This window comes from Salmo salar, chromosome 16, assembly GCF_965601325.2.
Source record: "Salmo salar chromosome 16, fSalSal1, whole genome shotgun sequence".
NCBI lineage: Eukaryota > Metazoa > Chordata > Actinopteri > Salmoniformes > Salmonidae > Salmo > Salmo salar.
Window position 1 is genome coordinate 11,990,101 of NC_138306.1, and position 16,444 is coordinate 12,006,544.

Sequence of the window (16,444 nt, forward strand, 5' to 3'; positions counted from 1 at the left end):
AGTGTATGTATTTAGCTAGGCTAAAGCCAGCTAGCTTCTACTAGCAAGGGAAGGCTACTCTTCCTTATTTTCACAAAATAAAAACACATTTTTTTTTTTTTTTAATTCCCATCACCCTCTTGTGAATGGGATCATGCTACCAAAAGGTGTCCGCTACTCCAAAAATCCCATTCCACCCATGTGCACGCACGTAGATCAACAGAGTGAAGCTTGTAGTAACCTTTAGGGGGGGCTGGTTGAGTGAATAGGGTGGGATAGAGAGAGGGAGGAGGAGTGGTGGAGGAGGAGGAATGGAGAAAGAGGGAGATGTTTGCCCACTTCAAAGCCTCAGTGTGGAGCGTGTGGAGAACAAAAGGGCCACCATGGGCCACCCTACAGACTCTGCAAACAACCCTACATGGACAACGTGACATTCGGGGGTCTTTCTTTAAAACATTTTATGGGTCTAATAATAAAGACGTCATTTAACGGTAAAAATTAATTACCTTTTAATGTGGCATGAACACAACCAGTCATGATGCTTTCACCTGATTCTCAAACAAATCACACAAAGTAGGCTACCTGTGCATGTTTGTCCACTCCAACATAATCCAAACAGTGCAATCCATGAACACTCATTTGATGAACAGAAATAAACATCTGTTTACAAAACACCCCAAAAAAGTGCCTAATGACATTCGGCGATTGCCATTGATTAGGCCTACATTAATTGATGCGTCTTGCTGACAAATTTACCTTTTTTTGTAGCCTGAAAAGTCAGGACACCTGAAATGGGTCTGAAACTGTCCGGGGAAAAATGGGATTGTCATCCCAACACACACAGTCATTTTACTAGACTAGGCTACAATGTGTAGGCCTGTTAGTATGAGCTTCCAATAGGCCTACCGGTAACCAGTGACGGTGGTAGAAAAATAGGTGGGTAAACTCTGATTGCCGTTCATTGAATGCTTTGAGTCTTCACAGATTGTGACATAAAACACACCATTTATTTTGTAACATTAATTACATATATGACAGTGTTATTTGTCATTATTAAGCATTTAACAATTGAATTATGCACCAGGTAGCCTAGTGGTTAGTGCATTGGGCTAGTAACCAAAAGGTTGCTGGATCGAATCCCTGAGCTGACAAGGTAAAAATCTGCCGTTCTGCCCCTGAACAAGGCAGTTAACCCACTGTTCCCCGGTAGGCCGTCATTGTAAATAAGAATTTGTTCTTAACTGACTTGCCTAGTTAAATAAAGGGTAAATGTAAAAAATACAATAAAAATGTTTTACTTCTTCGCGATCTTGAAAAATGCACTGTAAGTATAACTATACCGACGTAACACTTCATTATGTTTTGCCGTGAAAACAGTTCTCATGGGTACATAAATCCAAAGTCATGTAGGCCTATGCCATTGCAAAATCGAATGCTTATAAGTGAGAGTCAACTATAGGCCTACTGTCATTAATGTTGGATAGATTGGATGCACACTGGTGTCTAGCTATAGGCTACTTGTCTAGTGACATTGACGACCATCATCAGCTGATCCATGAAAGAAAACAAATATTGCTAGAAAAAAATACAGCTGAATAAATGGTGTACTTCTTTTAGCCACGGACGGCACAGAGAACACCAACACCCTAGCGCACCTGAAAAACAAAGCGATGGGCGCTCTAAACAGCTGACTGACAACAGCAAGCAACGGTAAATCAACAGATAAATGAATGCATTGGAGTAAAGGCATTCGTTATTTTTTATCAAGGACGTGTCGCAAATAAATGACGAAAAGGAGCAAGTGCAAAATTTAAATCTAAGCGTTTAAAGGAGCTCAGCTGAGGCTGAAATTTGGCACTACTGAGTGGGCAGCAACATGAGCAGGGAGGGCGTTTGTGCAGACACATAGAACTAAATGGTTTAAACCGTGAGAGAGCGGTCGGGATGTTAGTTTGATTTGGAAGCTTTTATTTTCATATTTACCACTGTAAAACATATTTACCACTGCATTTTAAACAAATAGGAGAATGGTTAATTTAGCAGTATTTAGAGACACCCCCCCCCAAAAAATGTTTTGTTGCATTTAGGGGAACTAATGTCTCATTCAGGGGAGACAAAAGCTACTAATGCCAAGTAGCATTAGCTAGCGCTAATAGGCTGTACCTGCTCCAAAACGCCTGTAACGCCTATAGCTTGTTCTCCATCTTTTTAAATAATGAGCCAACATGTTTTCAGCACTTTTATTTCCATGACGGATCAAAACTTGTTTACTCACGCTCTCTCGTCTCTCTGCAGCAGACACATAGTGAGCCATACGCAGCATCGAATCGCAATACATAGAATCGTGAGAATCGCAATATATATCGTATCGGCACCTAAGTATCGTGATAATATCGTGAGGTCCCTGGCAATTCCCAACTTAGTTTTCTGAGAAAATTCTTCACCTCACTTTTCAATAAACACTTTCCAGAATATAGCTGGATCTATGTTGAAATACCTAAACCTGCCTCTATTCTTTCGTTTCTACACAGCATGTTGTATGTTACAGCACAGAGAAGATGATTGTGTGCAGGTAAGGGAGGGAATTTCCAGCGTTTTTTGTGTGACATGGATCCCCATATGGCTTCTATTCCTCTGCCTAGGCCTAGGGGTGGAGGGGGGCAGAGATGGTTGTAAACTACATCTTCCATGGTCTACAGTTGGAGCAGTCTTTCATCATGGGCCAACACACACACACTGTTTGGGACAAGGCTTTGATGTACAAGACGCAGTGGACATGGCTCCTACGGAAGTGTATGTAGGTTTTGCAGAAAGCAAACTGCCTTCAAATCACTGCAAAAGCCACACAAATGGCGGGATGGACAACTGTACAACGTTACACTCCACATTTGTAACATACTAACGAACTGCACCATTTGAAGCTAGTTTTATGTAATGTTTAGCTATTGGGCTGCTTCAGATTGGGGGTAAATCAATATGAGGTGGGGTAGACGAGGTAATCTGACATTGATGTTGTTTACCCGGATCACTCGGTTGTGCTCTGCCCAGCTAGTGTGGTTGCTGCGGAGAAGGAGTAGGTCAAAGGGGGGTGAGTGTAACTGGTGTGAAATGGCTAGCTAGATAGCGGTGTGCGCTAGCAGCGTTTCAATCAGTGACGTCACACGCTCTGAGACCTTGAAGTATTTGTTTCCCTTGCTCTGTGAGGGCCGCAGCTTTTGTGGAGAGATGGGTAATGATGCTTGGTGGGAGGCGGTTGTTGATGTGTTAATAGGGTCCCTGTTCTATCCCAGGTTGGGGCAAGGAGAGGGACTGAACCAACACTGTTACACAGCCTGCCGAGAAGTTCAACGTTTAAGTCCTATGTTAAAGCCATCAAAGTCATCTCGACACCTTTTGGTTCGATCACTTTTGGTTTGATAATCACTTTCTAATTTCATTGTCAACAATGTATACAAAAGTTTGTGTTGACAAAAGTTTGAAGTAGATTCAACTACCACAGTGGACACTTCATACAGCGACTGCACATTTCGACTCAAGGGACTAGCCTACATCAGAAGCCAATTCATGTGTCCTTCAGTAGATAATTCAGCAGGCTGCTCTGCTCCGTTGATGCTACTCTGGGACAAAGAGTCCTTTGTGTCTGCAGCAGTCACTGTGTTGGACAGCCGTCCCTCCAACAGGACACCCCATCAGAACAAAGGTGCATTGTGGGGCACCGGCGGGATATTGGGAGGCTCAGACAGATCCCCCGCCTGTTTGTCATAGAAACACAGCCGCCGGGTGAGAGAGCACATCTGGCCTTAATATTGGCTCCCACAGTAAGGAGAGGATGCTGTGAGTTTCTCCACCATAGCTGAAACTCCTACACATTCCCATGATACGAAGCTAGGGGAATATGGCTGCTTGTGATACCGTAGTGATTAACACTAAAGGCCTCCTTTGCGTGTGTTGCAATTTAAAATTGTCGGGTTGGAGCTTTCTCACACACAAACGCACATAGACACATGCACATGCGCACGCACACACAAGATGACACATGCACATGCGCACGCACTGTCAAGATGTAGATTTAGTTAGTGTAGTGTAAGCACGAATAACTGCACTCCTTCTGATTGAGATCTGCCAACTCACCATTGCATTTCACTTCAGGTTCTCCCCAGAACAGCTCTCTGCACTCCCGACACGTTTTACCCCCAAAGCCAGGCTTACAGGAGCATTGGCCACTCAGCTGTGGACAAAATACATGCATAAATACTAGAAATGTGACCTTTAGGACCCAACAGAAGATTGGTGTGGTCGTGTGAGAACCCACCTCATTGCAGGAAGTCCCAAATGAGTGGTTGGGGTCACAGTCGCAGGCATCGCAGCCCGTCTCGCTGGCCATGTTCCAGGTGTCGGGGGCACACTGGTCACAGTGCTGACCCACCACATTCGGTAGACACTGGCACTGCCCGCTGCCCAGATCACAGTGGCAGTCACCCACCGCCGGGCACGTGGCTGGATTGGTACCCAGGTGGTTACAAACACACTCTGAGGGAGAGAAGAGATGTTGCTAGCATGTTAGCAATTGGACAATGACAACTACTTCACCTCACATTGATACGACAAACGCATAACAAAGAAATGCAAGTGAACTTTTTTTACTCACTTCTGCAGTTTTGTGTGAGGGCATCTCCATAGTAACCCAGCTTGCAGCTGTGGCAGCCCTGACCCTCGGTGTGATAGAGACATTTGAGACATTCACCCGTTCTGGCATTACAGGACTCCTGATCCAGCATGTCAATGTTGTTGTTGCACTGGCAGGGTTGGCAGTGCCCGCCGTTCTCATGGGGGTTTCCATAGTAACCTGGGGCACACTCCTCACACCTGGCACCTATAGGTGAGAGGGAAAGACCGAGGAAGAGAGAGGGAACGAGAGGTAAAGGGCGAAAGGGGAAAAAAAGTGCTTAATAACCCCTTCACCAAAATGATTGTCATCACTCACCTCTACAACAACAATCGATTCACCTGTCCACACTATCAGAAATAATGACTGCCTATATATTTACTTCCACAATAACATACTGTATGCCAGGGTTGTGCTCAATTTAGAATTTTGGAATTGACTCCCATCAACTCATGAGCTGAAATTCTAATTGAATTGGCCACACCCCACAGGATGTAGAATTTGAGTTTGAGTGACAGGAAGTATAATAGAATTCAGTGCAATTCAAAGAAATTCCAGTCAGTTATAGAACATGTTTAATTTAATAGGTCACACTTCCAGATACCAAAGAATATATCACTTTTCTCTGGAAGTAATGTTCAAATACTCTTTTAACCTTAGTGCTTAGAATAGGCAATTACATTTCATCAACCATTTCATTTGTTTTGCTTCTTTTTGAAGGCTTTAGGGTCAACTTGAGGGTTAAACTAATGTATTCTTGTAAATGTAGTATTTTCCCCACACTGAAGCAAATATATAATATAATAACTTATATTCACATACAGGTTTTGTTTTCCTTGATTACTAATTTTAAGTTTGTCCTGAAAATCAAATGTTTCATCAATATTGTATATGCAAGTACAGTACCAGTGAAAAGTTTGGATACACCTACTCATTCCAGGGTTTTTCTACATTGTAGAATAATAGTGAAGACATCAAAACTATTAAATAACACATGGAATCATGTAGTAACCAAAAAAGTGTTAAACAAATCAAAATATATTTATATTTGAGATTCTTCAAAGTAGCCACCCTTTCTTTGTCTTGACGACAGCTTTACACACTCTTGGCACAACACATCAGCAATGCACAACAGTCAGTAAGCAGTTACACCAGCGGCCCCGGTGGAAATAAATGAGTAATACCAAAAGCTTACTTTGACTTGGAAAAGTTCCAGTGTTGTGTTGGAAAGGCATAGCCAGCTAGCTAACATAGCATCCCTCTGTTTGAGCAGGGTAGGCTAAACTAGCTAGCTGCATTTGCTAGCTAAGTAAGTGAAACTGAAAACAAATGAGAGTCTCTTTCTCTCTCTATTTCTCTCTTGCTGCTCCTTCATTTTGGAAGAAATGTATTTGTTAAATTGTTCAACTATTGTCTTTCTCTCTCATTGAGTCAACTACTTACCACATTGTATACACTGCAGTCCTAGCTAGCTGTAGCTTATGCTTTCAGTACTAGATTCATTCTCTGATCCGTTGATTGGGTGGACAACATGTCACAATTCATGTTGCAAGAGCTCTGATAGGCTGGAGGACGTCCTCCAGAAGTTGTAATAATTACTGTGTAAGTCTATGGAAGGGGTGAGAACCATGAGCCTCCTAGGTTTGTACTGAATTCAAAGTACCCAGAGGAGGACGGAAACTAGCTATCCTCCAGCTACATCATGAAGCTACCCTAAAGGGTGCTGTTGAGGCTACTGTAGACCTTCTTTGCATAATAGTGTGTTTAATCAGTTATTTGGTGATATGATTTATCTATCTAAAAAGGATAACTTTTTAAATGTTTTACAATTTAAATTGTTATGAAATTCAAATGAGGAGGATGGTCCTCCCCTTCCTCCTCTGAGGAGCCTCCACTGACATCTTGGAAAGTCACCCCAACCTTCAACATGAATGCATACAAATCTTCTGCTTCCTAAGGAACAAGTCTGAACATAGGAAGCAGGGAACAAGTATAATAAGTAATCCTGCCATGCTCCGCTAGTTTACTACTGTAGGTGCTCTATAAACCTTGGCAGGTGGTTGTTATTGGCTGCCTACCTCTGTACCCGGGGCTGCAGATACAGAACACCTGGTAAGGGGAGTCCAGACCGCGGTAACATCCACTGGCAAACTGTCGCCCGCTTCTGGGCCCATCCGGACACATACAGAGCCGACAATGGTCCCCTGAACCCAGGACGGGGTCGCCATAGTAACCATCCAGACACCTGTAGGGAAAAGGCAAAAGATGGTATCTATCACTGTATCATTCACATACATATCTTTATCATAAACAACACCAAAACAAATCAAAGTTGTCAAGTGGCTTTAGGCTACAGGGAGATTTAGGCGACCGACTCACTTCTAAGGACCAATTCTAATGCCTACCCATCCAGCCATACACCAATGAGCCTCCTTAACCATTGACGCCTGACTCCTCAACCCACATTGACCCCTGGCTGACCTCTCGCAGTTGTGTCCGGTGGTCTGTTCTCGGCAGCCCAGGCATTTTCCGGAGTAGGGGTCGCACTGCTCTGTGTGGCCGTTGCAGGTGCAGAGGCGACAGTTGGGGAAGCCCCAGTGACCCGGCAGACAGCGGTCACACTGACGGCTGTATGCCCCGGGGATACACACACACTGGCCTGTGGCCTCGTGGCAGAACGCATCCTTCGATCCCTGGGGATTGCAATCACAGGCTGGGGGGAGAGAGGAAGAGGGCAAAGGGAGTGATAAGTACCAGACTCAGTGCCTGTAATTATGCATTACTGACATGGCAGCCTTTTTCATTTCAGTCAAACTTACGTCTGCAGCCGCTGGGTCCGAACAGGTAGGTGCCAGGGGCACACTTGTCACAGTTCCTGCCCACCACGTTGGGGCGACACTGACACTGCCCGCCGCTGGCGTCACACACCGTGCTGAGGGCGCCCTGCGGGTCACACTGGCATGCTGGAAAAACGGAGACAGGAGGAAACGGTAAAGACAAAGTGAGGGAATGGGCTTAAAAGTGAGTTGAACACACAATCTGGAATTATTTGTTCAAAAATGGGGGCAATAGTTGCTGCTGCTACACAAGTAAGGTATTTCACCCAAACAGTTTTGAATATTGTACATAAAACCCTGGTTAACCATTTGTCTCAATATATTTTGCCTCAATATATCTTGCCTTTGACATACTGACAAAGGTTTGTTTCATTAAGGGCGACTGAGGAATTTCATCCACAACACCTTCTATATCTATCACACTGACAGGCTCACAAAGGGACCATATCCTTCAACAGATGTGTGGAAAGAGAGAGAGGGGTACCAGACATTCCATAGAGGACAGTGAGTCCATGAGTAGAGGAGAGAGACGAGTGAAATGGCATTCACTAGGTCGTGTCAGGGGAGGGGGATTTTAGGCAGGCATGGGAATGTGTGTGGGTGCGCACGCGCGCGCAAGCTTAAATACATGCAACCGCAGAGTGTGAGTTTTGTGTCCCTATATGAACTAAACATCCCCCAAGGTTCTTCCTGGATAGCGGGTAATGATATGCTCTGAGCCAGACTCTGCCAAAGCCTGGACTCTTTCAACACTATCCTCTGAAGTCTCTATGCTGTCCTCATAAATCAAAACACGCCTGGGACTTCTGAAACACATCTAAACAACTGTGGCTTAAAGCTAGAATTTAAACAATAACAAAGCGGTCACCCTGTCTGCGTCTGGTAAAAAGCAGAGGGATGGGCCTGGTGAAATGTAACCACTTTAAAAAATAGATTAACAGTGCTATGGATGCAAGGATTGACCGTCCATGATATAAACATATAGTTGTAACCATGTTTTGAGGCTATAACCCACAGGGCACAGATGTCAGTTTCAACGTCTAGCTTTGATTTACCTTCGGTTGAGTTGTCAACTAATGTGAATTCAGTGTGAAATCAACAACCATCATTGGATTAAAGTGAAAAGTTTGTTGAGAAAAAGACAATGTCCTCACTTTGATTACTTTTTGCAAATCCAATCAGTTTTTTTGTTGAAATGATGTGGAAACAATGCTGTTTCAACCACTTTTTCCCCCAGTGGGACATTGTTTCTTTACATGTACATTAAAAAACATTGGAGTAAAACAAGCTTCTATTTTGGCTTCTGATGGGGTACGACAGTTGAACTAAACTCATGAGACATTTAGAAGTTCTATCCTTCAGGAATCATGGGTATATATCATTCATTTATGTCCAAACATGGCTGAAGCAACTAAGGATTCCAACTTTAATAACGGGATACCACACCAATGTGAGGACCTTCAGATCTAAGGGAGGTGAACTAATCTGTGGGCTAGATTATTGCACACAGACCTTGAAGACCGTGGTTTAGACGTTCTGATCTTTATCATCTGCTAAGACTGGGGTAAGACTTAAATGGGACCTTACGCAACCAAATTGGCTTTGTGAAGACATGCAGCATTGTGCAGAAACTACATCTGTGCAGGACACCTCAAACAACCTCCACGTGGGACCTCAAACAACCTCCACGTGGGACCTCAAACAACCTCCACGTGGGACCTCAAACAACCTCCACGTGGGACCTCAAACAACCTCCCCGTGGGACCTCAAACAACCTCCACGTGGGACCTCAAACAACCTCCACGTGGGACCTCAAACAACCTCCACGTGGGACCTCAAACAACCTCCACGTGGGACCTCAAACAACCTCCACGTGGGACCTCAAACAACCTCCACGTGGGACCTCAAACAACCTCCACGTGGGACCTCAAACAACCTCCACGTGGGACCTCAAACAACCTCCACGTGGGACCTCAAACAACCTCCCCGTGGGACCTCAAACAACCTCCACGTGGGACCTCAAACAACCTCCACGTGGGACCTCAAACAACCTCCACATGGGACCTCAAACATCCTCCATATGGCAATTGAGACAAGATAATGCGACTTCCACAGCTGGGAGGATTTTATAATATGTACAGCATTCCTACAGACAACGAATACAAAGCCAATCAAAGAATATCACACTTATTTCAATCCTAACAATTACTTCTCTTCACCTAGACATCTAACTACAGTATTATGTTGCAAAATAGGTACCGTCATATAGAGTATGGCTTTGTTATAAATGTCTTTAGTTTTTGCCGACCATGAGTGAGAAAAATTCACCTCGAAGATAGAGTATTTGGTTCTATTATATATTTGATATTATGCTATACTCTTCTATTCTAAATCAGACCACCTGTGTAAAAACTTTGATACGATAGCAGAAACCCTGCATAAGCTATAGCCTGTCAGTAGAGACAAGTTCTCACTCCGTCTGACATGGAAGGAGATTTACTGCTGCGGCGGGCTGAGAAAGTTCCTGTACGGGCATTTCAGGATCCGAGAGGGTCTATAATCAAGCTACAGGTCCATACATGAGGAGATTATAGAGAGATAGAGACGTAGTGCAACTGTTGACGAGTGGCATGGGCCGGAAACCGGAGATGACTGCAATATGCCAGAGACACCGGAGGGGATACAGTACAGAATGACAGAGGAATGACAGGAAAGGAAATGAAAGGAATGGAAACTGCTGATGTATTAGAGGAGAGACCGAGGCTGTTAGTGTAGACAGTCTATGGGGAGATTGACTGATGATGATTGCCAGACAGAGGGGGCAGGTCAACGTTGGAATTCAATTCAGGCGTTCCAAAACAATGTCCACCACATGCAAACTTTAGGACAAAAACTAGAGTTGAATATTTTCCAGGTATTTTACAAAATGTTCCATCCCGAGAATAAATCACTTTTCTACCGGGTAACCTGCTATTTCCCGCCAAAACGGGAAGTGTCTTTTTAAAAGCATATTAAGAATATATAGTGCCTTCGGAAAGTATTCAGACCCCTTGACCTTTTCCACAAAAAAACAGAAATGTCACATTTGCATAAGTATTCAGACCCTTTACTCAGTACTTTGTTGAAGCACCATTGGCAGTGATTACAGCATCGAGTCTTCTTGGGTATGACCCTACAAGCTTGTATTTGGGGAGGTTCTCACAGCTATTTTCAGGTCTCTCCAGAGATGTTCAATTGGGTTCAAGTCCGGGCTCTGGCTGGGCCACTCAAGGACATTCAGAGACTCCAATCAAGTTGTAGAAACATCTCAAGGATAATCAATGGAAACAGGATGAACCTGAGCTCAATTTCGAGTCTCATAGCACAGGGTCTGAATACTTAAGTAAATAAGGTATCTGTTTTTTATTTTTAATACATTTGCAAAAATGTCTAAAAACCTGGTTTTTCTTTGTCATTATTGGGCATTGTGTATAGATTGATGAGGAAAATATTTTTATTTAATCCATTTTAGAATACGGCTGTAATGTAAGAAAATGAGGAAAAAGTCAAGGGGTCTGAATACTTTCCGAATGCACTGTATATGCCTATATCAATCTTGAACAGGATTATATATTTTGGATGCAATTTGAATGGAATTGAGAGACTGTGGGAGAGTGCTCGCGCATGCACTGATTTAAAGCAACAATATTTGAGTGATAGGCTGTTTTAAAACTGCAGCTGCAATTAAAAACAACCATCTTTACAAATAAAATTACAATTACAATTAAAAAATAAGGTGACCCCCGAAATCCAGGTGGAGATGTGTAAATTGGCAAGCATTCAGTCTTTATATTACTGTAGCGTAGGCTACGCTGCAGCAAATGTAGGCCTACCTGTCACAAGAAAAAAAGTTACCATGATGAGATGATAGGTCTACATGTCTAGTGAACTGCGCTCCATACTGAGATGGGCTGTATTTCCCCACACTGAGTGTTGATGATTGATCATGCAGAGAGTGGAGAGAGGGCCGTAGACACATTTATTATAATTGACTGGTTTCTCGCAGTTATTTATCCCGGGAAAAGGGAGTGGTTTTGGGTGGTAAATCTCGGTAACCGGGTTCCCGTCATTCAACCCTAACAAAGACCTTTAGTTAAGAAACACATACATGAGCGTACAAGTATGTTGAAGAATATTTCACTGTTGGAGTGTGGTCCCATACCTTTAGCTCCCTGGTGCAGCAGAGCAGATACGCTGAAGATGAAGTTACGGCAGATGTCTGTGGAGGGGGTCTTCACTACGCTCTGGCTGTTCTCCAGACAGCGGTAACGCTGGAACGTGTCCCAGGCACTGTTGGTGGCCACGTCACCTCCCACAGAACCAGTGAAGATCTCCAGGTTCTTACAGTGGGGCATCAGCACAATCTACAGACGGGGAAGAGAGATACAGAAGATGGATTGAGATTTAGCATGGAGTCAATCCTAATATGAAATCCGAGTAGCTGACATTTCTGCGTAAATCTACAATTGACATTGATGGGTATTTTAAGGAAAAGTCAGAGTTGTGTGTGTGCGTGGGAGAACTAACCGAGTCGATGAGTGTATATGGGGACTGAACGTCACTGAGTGCAGAGTAGAGGGGCAGGCTCAGACGAACAGTGTAGTTCATCCCTGCCTCGAAACACACTGGTCTGGGGAGCACCACGTATCTGAGGAGACAAGAAAAAGATGGCTTTCAGAAAATAACACACTTTTTCAAACACTCCCTATGACACACACACTAAACCTGTGTTCCCAGTGTGCTCCGGGGGAACCTCCACGGTGCATACACAGAGTACACCTAGTACACAGACAGAGGCCATCACTCACTCTCACATGCACACTCACTCTCCCAAGCATTTTCGCTACACTCGCAATAACATCTGCTAACCGTGTGTATGTGACCAATACCATTTGATTTGACCAGTCACCCACCAGTCCCCCCTCCCACCAACACATACACACAGACAGAGGCGGTGTGTGTTCACCGTGATCCGGGGTGAAGGGATATCATCTGGTTGTCGTCATCAGGCATGGTGTTGGCACAGCGACTGTCTGCTGAAATCAAACTGGGCCGCATCACCGTCATCAACACCTCCTCCCACTGGTCCGGTAACTACACCAACACAACAGGTACATAGACATAAACAGGTAAACAAGGGTAGGGACATGGCCCCATGAAGATGGAGGGATATGTGATATGTGCTGAGGCTGACCTGAGGCTCGTAGCGGATGAGGACGTCGTACTCCATGGAGTGGGGGATGTTGTCAATGGAGAACTCCAGGTAGGCCCCCTCGGGAACGTTGACAAAACCTATCCCTGTCCAGGTGGGGCTACGGTCCTGCGGGCGAGGTCTCTGCACTACTGTCAAACCCTGGAGGAAGAAGAGAGGGAGAGAAAAATAGAGGGTGAGAAAGACAAAAGGTGAGTAGGCGTAGCGGACATGAATCGACCATGATCACGTGATGAGGTAGCCCCAGAGTCTTCTCTAGGCCCAAGAGGGAAATCCTCATGGCCTAATGTTGGTTGCTCCCATGGAAGACCTGGGTTCATATCCCGTGTGTTGCATTGGTGCCCAATGTGGGGTGGTCTCTCATGGGGAAGGAGGTCAAAGGGTGGTGAATGTAGTGGACATATGATGAGGTAGCCCCGAATGTGAACTTTCCTCTTGGTCTAAGATGTTGGTTGCTGCCGTGGGAGGTCCAAGTTCATATCCCGCGTGTCACATAGGGATCACCACCGACCCCATAGGCCTTAGAAGAAGAAAGTCAATAACCAAAGGTAACTCACAGGTCCAAACTTGGCGTCCTCGGCCTCGTAGGTGTAGTGGTCCAGGGCGATGAAGTAGAAGCCTGACTCCACCTGGTCACAGCGCCGGCCAAACATGTGTTCTCTACACGCACACTGGCCAGTCTCCTGAGAACAGCTGGAGTCAGAGAGAGGACAAGGAACGAATGTTAAAGACTGAGTTTAAAAGTTTCGACATCGACATCCACCACTGCTTTTGATACAGACTTTTGTGGCTGTATCAAAAGCAGTGGTGGAAAAAGTGCCCAATTGTCATACTTGAGTAAAAGTAACTTTGACATATTGGGCAGCTTTTGTTTTGGCGATACAATACATGTTTTAACTTCCAACTCACTATTAACGAACAGGTAAACCGTGTCAAAATGCCTTAAAATTGTTTGAAAGTTCGAGGATGCTACGCAGACGCGTCTTGTTAGAACTTCGCCATTGCCAGCAGTCTCAACTGTCATACTTGAGTAAAAGTAAAGTTACCTTAGTAGAAAATGACTCAAGTAAAAGTGAAAGTCAGCCAGTAAAATACTACTTGAGTATTAGGTTTTCCCAAAAGTACATTTAATTGTTAAAATTTACTGAAGTATCAAAAGTAAAAGTATAATTATTTCAAATCCCTTATATTAAGCAAATCAGACAGCACCATTTTCCATAGTTTTTTTTTTACGGATGGTCAGGGGCACATTCCAACACTCAGTCCGCCAGATCAGAGGCAGTAGGGATGACAAAGGATGTTCTCTTGATAAGTGTGTGAATTGGACAATTTTCCTGTCCTGCTAAGTATTCAAAATGTAACTAGTATGTTTGGGTGTCAGGGAAAATGTATGGAGTAAAAAGTACATTATTTTCATTGGGAATGTAGTTAAGTAAAAGTTGTCCAAAATATAAATAGTAAAGTAAAGCACAGATACCCAAAAAAACGAGTTAAGTAGTAGTTTAAAGTATTTTTACATAGGTACTTTACACCACTGATCAAAAGAAGAAAGTATGAAGAATTTGTAAAGTAAATTGGGTAACAGACAGGCATTTAGATTAGAGAATTAGAGATGTTAACTTTGAACTCACTCGTTATTAAGGGCTCCACCCAGGTCACAGTCACATGGTCTGCAGCCATCCATATCATTGCTGAGCCCCCAGTGCTGAGGCTGTAGGATATCACACACACACACACACACACACACGCACGCACGCACGCACGCACGCACACACACAAAGCACATTGTTAAAAACACTCCTTTAATTGCACGTTGTTAACGACCTCCCACTATGTTTCACCGCAAAAGCTGTTTCCAAGCTGTAGACTGATGTACCAGTCTCTTTACAAGATTTACAGCCCTGGTGACGACTAAACCAAGCCACCAAAAAACACTTACAGAACATATGTAGCAGATGTGTAACTAGCTGGCTAGTGAAGCGCTAGTGGCCATGGTGATCGTAAGTCAACTGACTCTCACATAGTGACAGGGCTAACTCTTTGATCTCTCAGTTTGCACAGTTGACTTCGAGTACAGAGTGTTGTGTACAAAGTAGGTAAATCATAATAGGGTTCCTTACCATACACTGGTCACAGTCTCTCCCTGTGACCAGGCTTTTGCAGAAACAATCTCCTGAGTCTGTGTGACACGGACTCCCTCCAGGAACTGTCCCCAGGGTATTACAGGTGCAGGCTGGGAAAAACAACCAAGAGTAGTTATTCCAATAAAATGCTGAAATACACAGCTTGAAAAAGCCTATGCAAGGACTTGGAAAAACCCAAGACGTGTGCGTGAATGTGCGTATGTGTCTTTACCCAGGCAGCCCAGAGGGTGGTCACCCAGGCCATAATGGGCCTGCTGGCACTGGTCACAGCGCTCTCCCTCCACATTGGGTTTGCAGCGACACTGGCCAGTGATCAGTCCGGACGACACATCAGTCATCCTGTCACAGATCCCGCCATTCAGAGAGCCCACCGGATCACAGTTACATGCTACGAAGAGATGGGAATCATCAGGAACATTGAGTTAGGAATTATTATGTAAAATGGGGTATTGTGCATGGAACTAGTTGAGTAGAAAAGCTGCCATGGTGACAAGCTAACAGGACGAAGAAAGAAATGGTCAAGGTCAATATCAATGTGAGGTATTTGATATTTTCCTCTTGATGAAGGGAATATACTGTAACTTCTGAAGGTTATTTGAAAATCTGCTTCAATAATTTGCGTGCTTAACTGTAGCTATCTACGGGCTAACAAAATGACCAAACTTAAAACAAAAGCGTAGAAAAAAAGGCTTACAAAGGAATAACGGAAGTTCTCTCACACACCACACATACACAAGGACTCCAAACACTGGAGACAAATGTGAAAACCCTAACAAGCCCATTATTCACACATCAACGCAGACTGCAATGAAGTTCTCCCTAGATGCTAAGCTGAGGCCAGTTATGCATCTCCAGCGGCCTACCCAGAGAGCCATGAAAGGGGGGGGAGGTGACACATGAGAAGGGTCTCTTCTACACCATACAGTGGTTTGGGATTAAAAGACCACACTGCTTTGGCTGATATAGCCTTCAAAGCCCAGGTGTTCTCGCTCAGATCCAGATCACAGAGGCAGGATCAAAGATCCAGATTGCAGAGCCAGATCGCAGATCCAGACGGGACGAAGGGAAAATGTGAAACATCTATATTTCTAAAGAGAGACAGACAGAGTCATGGACGAGATGAGGAGGAGTGGGGGGGTGGAGCAAATTGGCGGAGAAGCGTACAAGGATGGAGGTAGAGGTGAAGAAGCAGAGGTTCAAGATGTGGAGGAGTAACGGGGGAGAATATAACAAGGGTGGATGGAGCTAGAGAGGTGAAGGCTGGGTTTGGATGGTGGGGTGTGGAGGGGAGGGGAGCCGTAGGGGGGGGTTGGAGTTGGAGGCTCGACCTACATTCACAGATGCTGGGGTCGCGGATGTCCCTCTCTGGGTGCTGGTAGTAGAAAGGCTTGCACTGTTCACAGTTGTGACCCATGGTGTTGTGCTGGCACTCGTCACACACACCGCCGCTCACATTACCCGTAGAGACGTAAACTGCCATGTCGAAGTGACACGAGCCTGAGTGCTGGTTACAGTTACACTCTGCAGAGAGAGAGAGCGAGCAAGAGAGAGACAAAGGCAAGCAGAC

The 16,444-nt window shown here is 44.5% G+C and overlaps 1 protein-coding gene across 1 annotated transcript in view; it reads right to left on the bottom strand.

Moving 5' to 3' along the window:
* LOC106573246 (laminin subunit beta-1-like) overlaps positions 1-16,444 on the bottom strand; it is a 33,883-nt gene that overhangs the window by 6,479 nt on the left and 10,960 nt on the right. The window contains exons 9-23 of the mRNA XM_014148143.3: positions 16,210-16,398; positions 15,089-15,265; positions 14,854-14,966; positions 14,365-14,444; positions 13,291-13,426; positions 12,716-12,874; positions 12,488-12,615; positions 12,049-12,169; positions 11,684-11,885; positions 7,465-7,608; positions 7,127-7,358; positions 6,724-6,890; positions 4,628-4,852; positions 4,292-4,509; positions 4,111-4,207 (exon numbers count right to left, since the gene is read on the bottom strand). Of these exons, the coding sequence (XP_014003618.1) occupies positions 4,111-4,207; positions 4,292-4,509; positions 4,628-4,852; positions 6,724-6,890; positions 7,127-7,358; positions 7,465-7,608; positions 11,684-11,885; positions 12,049-12,169; positions 12,488-12,615; positions 12,716-12,874; positions 13,291-13,426; positions 14,365-14,444; positions 14,854-14,966; positions 15,089-15,265; positions 16,210-16,398 (2,388 nt within the window). The remainder of the gene's footprint in view (positions 1-4,110; positions 4,208-4,291; positions 4,510-4,627; positions 4,853-6,723; positions 6,891-7,126; positions 7,359-7,464; positions 7,609-11,683; positions 11,886-12,048; positions 12,170-12,487; positions 12,616-12,715; positions 12,875-13,290; positions 13,427-14,364; positions 14,445-14,853; positions 14,967-15,088; positions 15,266-16,209; positions 16,399-16,444) is intronic.